The sequence below is a fragment of the Dreissena polymorpha genome, chromosome 6 (genome assembly GCF_020536995.1).
Source record: "Dreissena polymorpha isolate Duluth1 chromosome 6, UMN_Dpol_1.0, whole genome shotgun sequence".
NCBI lineage: Eukaryota > Metazoa > Mollusca > Bivalvia > Myida > Dreissenidae > Dreissena > Dreissena polymorpha.
The window spans coordinates 61,809,002-61,819,001 of NC_068360.1; the positions used below are offsets into that span (position 1 = coordinate 61,809,002).

General features: G+C 32.0%; 1 protein-coding gene across 1 annotated transcript in view; it reads left to right on the forward strand.

The window, feature by feature from the left end:
• LOC127833902 (uncharacterized) overlaps nucleotides 1–1,278 on the forward strand; it is a 2,279-nt gene extending 1,001 nt beyond the window's left edge. Inside the window, exons 3-6 of the mRNA XM_052359417.1 lie at nucleotides 1–211; nucleotides 499–523; nucleotides 796–872; nucleotides 1,220–1,278. The exon at nucleotides 1–211 is cut by the window's left edge and continues 232 nt beyond it. Of these exons, the coding sequence (XP_052215377.1) occupies nucleotides 1–211; nucleotides 499–523; nucleotides 796–872; nucleotides 1,220–1,245 (339 nt within the window). The 3' untranslated portion in view covers nucleotides 1,246–1,278. The remainder of the gene's footprint in view (nucleotides 212–498; nucleotides 524–795; nucleotides 873–1,219) is intronic.
• The last annotated feature ends 8,722 nt before the right edge of the window (nucleotides 1,279–10,000 follow it).

Sequence of the window (10,000 nt, forward strand, 5' to 3'; positions counted from 1 at the left end):
TACGGCTACAAAAGTGAAAGTGAGGACGATCCGCTTTACTCAATAGTAAACAAAAAACAAACAATGCATCTAATTAGGACACACGTCATTCCGGGGTACTTAACGGTGAGGAAGAAATATATAAATGCCGAAACAACAACGTTTGCCGTCGATTGCGATTCAAACACAGTTGACCCATTGTATTCCGTAGTGGAAAAGAAGAAAATAAGAGGTAATATCGATAAAATATAACTATGCTTTCAGAATCATCATAAATAAGAAAACTATTGAACGCTTTAGATCTTTTCATACTATTTGTTTTTAATTGTTTCTCTAACTCTTCTGACCTGAACTAATCCAGTAATGGTGTACACAGACGTGTTATTTACAAATTTCTTATTTATTCCTATAATTGTCTTAACAAATCGACGTGATATTGCAAGAACATTCTGTAAACGTACTTTGTCATCTTACCATGTAATGTGCGCGTAATTGTTAACAGCAATTGTTCTTTTTCAGGTATTGTGACCGATGACTGGAATCAGTAAGTGTGAATTTCGCTGTTCACTGTTAGCACGCATTCATATATAACACGATTCATTACAATACGATGCTTATACTCAATAATCGTAATTCTGCTTTATTTCGTCTATGTTCTTCTAGATGTTGGCACATTGTCCTTAACTAAAACAAGAACTTGATTCATTGAAGCTGACATTTTTTTTACTGATTTCATAACACATGTGCTTGGGCAAACATAACGATTGCCGTATACATGTCACGAATCATTAAATGGTTAACATATTTCTTTTGCAGAGCTGTGCCACCAGCACCAGCATGTTCCAGTTCAGTTGATCCACCATACAGCAAAGTCAACAAGAAGAACAAGAAAGGTATAGCTTAGACATCTAAGACTTGTTAATGCTTACTTCATACGTTATGACCTATTTTAAAAGGGGACATACACAGTAATATTTAGGAAATACTATTAATTAGGTGATGGATCGTTGTAAAATACACTAAACCAATGATCCCTTAATGAAAGCAGAAGAAAATAATATTAAAATATGGATATAACGCATTTAAAAGACATTACATACCTACCTACTATCTACTGGATCAATGTACAGTAAATACACTTATATTACACACTGTCAGATGATTGTTTTCAAACGGAGCAATACATAGAATAAAACTCTTGTTACATGCTATTCATTTAACAACTAATTTTTGTTTGCAGGTAACAACACGAGTGATGAAAGGTAAGTATGTATTTTAATGATGATGGAAAATTGTTTGAACGCGCATACATTCAAATACGAGTAGATAAGAGTGCGATTTACACTATTGGTTTTGAATCATAATTCCTATTTGAATACACTTAAATACAACGTATGCATTAATCAATTTTTTATTTAAGTGGATCCATAAAGAATACTTCGCCCGATGATAACCCTTATAGCAGTGTCAAGAAATGATCGAAGTTATGGAATATTTTCTGAAATGACATGTTTTGTTTAACTCATAGTGTTTCATTTTTGTTTTTTATTCCTCATACAACAAGCTACTTGTAAAACCTAAACAGATTTCATGAAATATACATTAACTCTATTGACGTATAGACTACTTTTATTTTCACTGCTGACGGCACTAAACCAATCTGATTTTTAGAGGACAACTTTTGTGAAGACGACCATGACAACCGTGTTTTGAAAATTATTAGTGAGTATTGTTTCACAAATGCATTTAGATTACAGGCAAGACACCAACTAATGATTCAAAAGCCTTTTGTCAAAGTTTCTAGAAAATGTTGTATATATCGAACAGCATATTTGCTTTCAGTTTTTTTTTCTATCATGAAGAATTGCTATTATAATCGTTTCTATCAAAGCAAATGCACACACCGAACAACTTCGGGGATTAGTTAAGCTCACAAATACTCGTAATGATAAATTGTTAATATGGATGATGCATGAGTTATTGACAAAATGTTGAGTACAAATATATTATTGTATATTTGTTACACACAAACATCCGTCAACATGTCATGTCAACCACTTACATGTGTACATACAAAAAGGGCCACTGGTCAGCGGTGTATTTTAGTGTTAACAATTTAAGTGTTGTGTTCTTTTAAATTAACCGAACTGATGGCGTTTTCTGTTCAGTAACTACAAATACTTACTTCATAATAATATGAATGTGTCAATATAATAAGCTAAACGTTAATCACATTTTAACAGAAACAACTCTTTGCCTGTGAAATTGTAACATAAATTGCAATGAATGAAAGTGTGAATAAAGAACATTTTAAAAATTAATAAAATACGTGTTGCTGTAATTTTTCTACTGAATTATTTAAGTGTTTGGGGAATCTTGACATCACAAATTATGCAGACGATGGGAATGCATATCAGCGGTTTACAAAATGGAAAGACATTCTAATTATACATACACTTTTTTATTTGATAATCAACATTGAGTTAATACTGTCATTCGAAGCTCGGACCATTTAGAAATATTCAAATGTTTATCGTATGATAAAAAATAGCTATCTAACTTATAATAATGAACGCGTGATGTGGCTTAATTTGTGAAATATAAATGTCAATTTCTGAAGTTCGATTACAGATACTTAACTTGACGGGGATACAAAACAATATTAATGTAATGACTAAATCGTATCACAATGAAGGTCTTATAAAGAAATGCTTACGGAAACAATATTTCTTCCTTTTAAGTCACGACGTGTTATTGTTAATTGTGAAAACAATAACTGTTCGATAAAAACAGGATACAGCTGTTCCTCCCTGGATGTCCTTGAACACTTTTAACATGAACACTGTTCCACAGTTTATGATTTGATAAAGATACTATGATAAAATAAAAAGTAAATATTTTGGTTTTGCTTTATTTTTATGATTGTTTGTTGTTCTCGACAAAAACGAGATCTTTTAGTAAAACAGTTATGTAACAAGACTTTCGGCACATAAATCTTAATGTGTAATTATAAAGAGGTGTTAGAATATCTAATGATCCTATGATCTTGAAGCCTGATCTCTTTATCTGAAAAGCAGAATGGATCATCCTTCGTAAAGACACACAAGTATAATTATGTATATAATCCTGTGTGTTCTCTTGATAATATGCTGAAACAGTTTTCATTTTTCAAGCCTATGGTATTAATGACCTTCATTTCAAATACACATTTTCCTTTTGTCCCAAGTAACCACTATACAATACTTGCATAATCGTAGGTAAAAGCGTTCTTTAGATATAGCGAAAACAAATTGCCTGTTACATATCTCATGTGCACTTCGAAATGTTGACCTCAAAATCAATAAAAAAAATAGTTTTGCCCTACCAAGTAAAAAACATACCAGTTAAGATGATCATAGGTCAAATTATTCTGTATTCATTGTGCAAATACAAACTATATGTGGAAATAACAAGTGACGTTAGTCTTTGACCTGATCATCAAAATCACCAGATGTCAGAGGTTTCTCGCAAAAAACTTATGTACTTATTTGCATGATCACTGGTCAACGCGTTCTCAATAAAATGAGCAAAATCCAAAAGTTAAATCTCATTTGACCTAGACCTATGACATATGGACCTCAGAATCAATAGACGAAATAAAGTTCTGCCAAGTAACCCGAATACCACAAAAAGATGATTATCGGTCAAATAGATATCGAGCGGAAAACGATTTCATGACTAGAGCTCATGTGACCTTGATCTTCGTTGGTAGGACTTCAAACTCAACGTTGCTTCCAAGTATTGATTAGACGAATATGTGTGAATATGTGTGATCATCTTACCTTGTATTTTTTACAGGTGTCCTCGAAATAAATAAGAGTATTTTCCTGATAACAAACGACCAAACTATTGTACATCAAAACTTTCTCAAAAATATCGTTCAGAAATGAAAAAAACTACTGTTAGTGCCATTTCCTTTTTGTGACATTCAACCTATTGACCATCGATTTTATTAATAACCATGAAAGCAAATTACCTAAACCTAGGTGAACCACGTAAACATACGTGTCTTACACTGTCTGAAAAGTACATACCTTGCACTTCTTACATAATGTCTTCAAGGATGACATTTTTGTTCGTTTACATATTGTTGTAAAATTATATGGCAGTACTTATTAGCAGAAAAATATGTCAATAAAAATACATATGTTTTGGATATAATAAAACAAAGAAAATAATGAACTGTATAAGTAGTCTTTGCTTCAAAAGAAACATAGATATACATGTACATATATACACATATATACGCACACAACAGTTACTGCTTATATTGTAATCAAACACTATCAGCTTGTCATGGAATATCTTTTCACACCGACTATAGGAATTATAAATCACATCTCTGTTAGATTTGCTTATTCCAACGTTAACAGAAATCCAACATTTTCTCCCTACGGCATATAGAGTATGGTTTTAAAACAATCAAAGTATACACAACACGAAAAACATTGAATAATAAATCAGGGTTTGTAAATGTTCAACGAGTAGAGGGTCATTTATATGGTAAAATAAAGAGCCCTATAATAAGGGTTGCACGACCGTTGGTTTGCTATACACATTCAATTGTATAGGATCTACCAATGTTTATATACTCGCTTTATAATATAAAAGCGACATTAAAATGAGTATTAGTTATTGCTTTGAAGCATACGCCCATTATTTGGTCTCTTATAAATGTTGAAGTATCAAGTTGGTTTCATGTCTATACAATTTAATTAAAAGTCCGACACATGAAGCACGCAATATAATGAATATATCAATACTAATTACAAATATGAAATATTTGGTGATGGTGTACTTTTGCAATTTTGCAATTTTGCTACATCTGTAAACAATGTAAATCAAGGAAATAAAACCTACAACTTACAACGTCATTGAATGTTATATTGATTACAGAAACTGATTCTTTTTGTTTTAACCTAAATGAATGGTTCACATGATTTCACTATACATGAAAAGCGGTTAAGGTTTCGAAAAGTTAGCTTGTTCAAAAGTTTTATCAGTTATTGAAAATTGAACAACTCGCAATGTTGTAGTAAACACTTTTTTTAGAAAATGTGCAGCGAATTAGAAATAAAATTTCCGTTGAGAAAATTTTTTCAGAAAAAGAAAGTCTCGTATTTTCACTATAACTTTAGAGTCAATTATATCAATACATATTATGGCTTGATACCCCATATCGCTACGAAGAAAAAGACGTTTCAAGCCGCACACTGCCATGCTCGCCTAATTCCTCCAAAATAAAGACCGATACGTTTTGAAAATCCGTTTTAAAACCCAATAAACATGCTTTGTTTAGAGAACATTCATATATTCATACATTCATTTACATATATGGCTGGGGTATGAATTAATAACGTGGCATTGATTAAGCACTTATCATGTGAACATATGCTTGTATCTCTTTTAACATGTGTTCCTTTCAATGGAAGTTTTGATAGAAGTAGAAGGTTTTACCAGATTGCGTTCTAACCACATACTCAAAAGCAAACTCTCAAATTAATCAAATTAATCAAATATACCATATACACAGAAAACGGCTTCACAATTGTATGTGTTCGTATTTCCATAGATTCCATCTAAATGAACGGTACACATAATCTGTCAATGCTGAGCATGCAAGCTTTTATACCACTGCTTACACTTTGATTTATATTTTCGCAAGGTGAGAATTTGTCAAATACATCGCTAACATAAACAACTGACAATATAACCAATCTAGTGTATTTCACATTTAATTATAAAGAAGGAAAAGCAATATAGGCAACGGAAATAGTATAAGGAATTAAAACATTTAAGCATATTAGCAAATAACTAAATTGTATCGAATCATAAATTCCTGTGTGATTTTTTTTACTGCCTTTAACATTACTGATAAATGTAGCAGTTTATTCTCAGGTACAATCCAGGTATATCTCTTTTTGTGGTAGAGATCACTTGAGTCAATTGTACGGTTAATCTTTTAAAATTGAGTTTTCTTTCTTTCTCGATTTAATGATTACCCGTTTTCAACACCTTACTGGTCGTGTTATGTATCTATTGATATCGTGAAGTAGGATGTGTAAATGTAATGCTTTGACATATTTGCATGTACACTTTTCACAAAAATGTTAGGCGCCGAAAATACCAATCATTACTTAATCATTAAAACTTAATTATTATGTGAACGGTCGTGTTTATTAGTTATCAGTAAAACAAAAAAAAAACGCGTTTGGATACAGGATTTTAAGCGGTTGCTATGTTTAAAAAATTGTATTCGTGCAAATGTGATATTTTTTTTATAAAGCTGTTGCCATAAAAATAGAATTGAGTATAAACGTTTTTTTGGTCTTGAAAGTTAACTTGAAGTATTGAAGGAATAAAAAAAAATACACTAAAGCACAAACCAATACTTTTGTATATAACTATGAACAACGTTTTACCAAACGATATCCCTGATTGACATTAACACAACCTCTAAAGAAATCCTCTACTAATGAAGACTGAGAATACCCATGCTCGATGTTAAGGCAGAAATAACAAGAAATATCCAGAAATATCCAGATACAAAAACAAAGCATTCTTCCGACAAAGATTTATGATGTATATTTGTAGTTCGTTGTTTAAATAAGTTATTTCTCATAGAAATACCATGTTGGTGGAAATGGTTTACACGTGAGTATACCATTGGATGACGAAAAAACTGTGAAAAACAAATTCAATACGAATTACTCTTACGCAAATAACATGCACACTCTTACCATTTCAAAATAAAACAATATCATCATGGCAGTCGTCGCGTGTGTGTTGTAAAGATCAGTTTGCAGCTTGTTGAGGCAAATATGTAGACCAAATGCAGCATCGGTCTTTGCGATGTGTCAGTGTTAATGTCTTATTGTAATCTTTAAAAAAATTGTTAAAAACATGTTTAAGAAATATGGATAAACTCTTGTACCTCATACTGCTGTTACAGTTGTATTTTAAGATATATATTTAGATATAAAAGCATTACTGTGCAATGGAAGCTTTTTCAGTTTGTTTGACAATCGGTCGCGGCCATACTTAAAGGGCGTCTTTCTTTGTTCTTATGGCTGCATCGGTTTGATATGTACTATTTGAGGGTACAACATACAGCTGAACCTCGTGATCTCAACTTTGCTAAAGTCATACTTGCGATGACAAATATTCACGATTGCCAATGAAATAGATATAAAATATTAATGTTCATGTATGATATTGTGCTCAGTTCGAAGTTTATGACGAAATTTAATAAATCAACTTTATCGGCTAATTGCAATGATATCAGAACGTGATTTTTTTAAACCATTTAACAGACTTTTATTGAAGCATAAAACACTTTATTGGATCTATGAATATCTTCCTTAAAAGATAAAGATCGGCATTGTCCCGAATGTACATATGTCCAATCATCTGTTTCTGTTTACAGTTTAAGGGAGATTCCTATCTTTGGTCTCCTATTATACCTCAATGATTGAGTACTTGTTTAAAAGCATTTGCGGAGTATTCGTTTAGCTGTTATTACGTACCGAACAATGGAGACAGATTCGATGACGCTTGTCGATTCATTAGGAAGCGTTTTATAATTGAAAATCCTCTTAAGATTTCGAAACCATATTAAATAAAATACATAACATCGATATAGGTATGTTTCTTTGTTAAATTCTCAAAATTAATTAAAACATGAACTTTTAGACCATATGTAACTAAATCTGTGTGGCCATATAAGTGAATTTTTGCTTGTGCAAAAAAACTGTCCGACATTCTAAAATGGTTTAGTGGTTGTTATTATTGATCAATATTTGCATAAAAAGCACAATACATTTTGTATATGGATGTTGTAGACCTAAAAGAAATTGTGTAAGTTAAGGATTGTGTCTTTTCTTTATTATGTTTTTTAAATCATTTGTACCTGTAATGGTTTTGCTGCAGACAATATACTGAGGATAGTAAATAGCTAATTAAAATTTATTTTAAAGGAAGAAATGACAATAACTATGCTTTTAAAACGCGGTTTGCAACGAATTTTGTGTGACTATGACCTTAGCCATACCGACATTTGTTATGCATCTGTATTATTGCCAGATAACGATGAACACTTACATATGGACATTTTAAAATCTCTTGATGTATGGTAAAATCCTTAAAATTAAGGCCTATTTAATCAAAATAATTATGTAACATTTGACCTCAGTGACCCAAGAGACCTAAGTCCTATCTGTGACACACAGCCAGATAAAGGAGAACAATTGTACAACGTTATTACAGAAGCTCGAAATTCATAGCGAAGTTATGGTTAATGTATGAATAATTCATCAAGTTTATGATCTTTTACGTCAATATGTGACCTTGATGTTGCCTCAAAGTTATGAAACTTGCATGTAAATCATCCGCGGATAACCGAGAACAACTTGTGTATGTTTTATGGCTGTGGCTGATATTGTATTAGAGATAAACCTCGATACAGTTCGAAACTAGCTAAAAAGGTGTTTTTAAGTCGAAACAGTTAATAACAAAAAGTTGACATTGCAAATTGAAGTGCAAGATCCTGGTACACATATATACACTTATACGAATATTTAATGAAATCTGCCCAATGAAGTAAAAGGTTTGGCCCCAGACACAATGGTTTGCTTATTTTCATGTCAGATTAGGACCATAACCTCGATTGCGACGGTATTTGACGTTCACCATCAGTTGTATTTTGTCCATACAACTGGAAGAAATCGGAAATTTCGTGACGTGTATTTATACAAAATACTGACACAACACATCCCCTTAATTGGCTGAATATATTTAGAAATTTAACTTGATAAACGCATATATCGTTTATCGCATAACACTATTGTGTTTTATCAAATGACTGTTTTAATCATAAATATGTTCCAGTTTTAAGTTTTGTATCACAATAGCTTGGCGAAGTTTCCCCTGATGGCTTTTTTTAATACTAAACACTTAATGTAACATAGAGTTGCAACTGCAATGTGGCAAATAAGTGACAAACTCAGTATCAGATAACATAGGATTTATCAAGTTATTCGATTTATTTCCTGTGTGTCCGTTTTATTTATATCAGGCTGCGGGGTTGTAATGCGCGCATATTGCATCATAGACGGTCCCTATATTTTACTAACTTCTATTGAAATAATCTGATGTTAATCTAGTAATTTAAACATAAATAAATACCGATGAAAAGCTCTTTATTATGTTTAATACATAAATGCATAAGAAATACCTGCCACAATAGTACCCACTTTTTTCATGATTAAAACCTGACATAATAGCCAATGGTTTAACAAACACAACTACCCTGCCGTTTGACATCGAGTTGACAAGGTCGCTTTAACCTGCTCTTCCATAGGGTCTGGTAATAAAACAGATGTAAACAGGGTTTGTTCCTTCGTCTTGCATTTCCAAACGTGAACACGTACACTTAACGCACACGTGTACTTAATCATGGTATAGTGAGTATAGAGATCGCGGGTTCGATCCAGACTGCGGGATTGTTCGAAATGTCACCGGAAAGGACATCAAGTAAAGGAGGCATTTATTCTCGACTGTTAATCATTAGGTACTAAGATTGCAATGCGATTCAACTCTAATGAAAAATAAAACTGTGAGATAGGAAAAAACTGAAGTACCCAATATATTGTAACTTATCCCAAATCAAATATGTGTATACTATAACCTTTTGTGTTACATTTTCATTGTTTACAACATTATTTTAGATGAATTTGTAATAGTAATTGCTGGAAAATATTCGACCCCTCTCACTTCACACCATTTACAACTACATAGTGTCTGTATTAAAGGCTAAATGTTTAAATAACGTCTGCAAACAGTACGTCATAAATCGCAAAAAAATGTACGCTGTGCAAATCAGTAATTTTTACCAAGACAAGTGATAAGACAAGTACAGTGAACGGTTGATCAACAAGTGTAAACATATGCAAACATACATTTAAAATGCGAAATAATGAGTTTA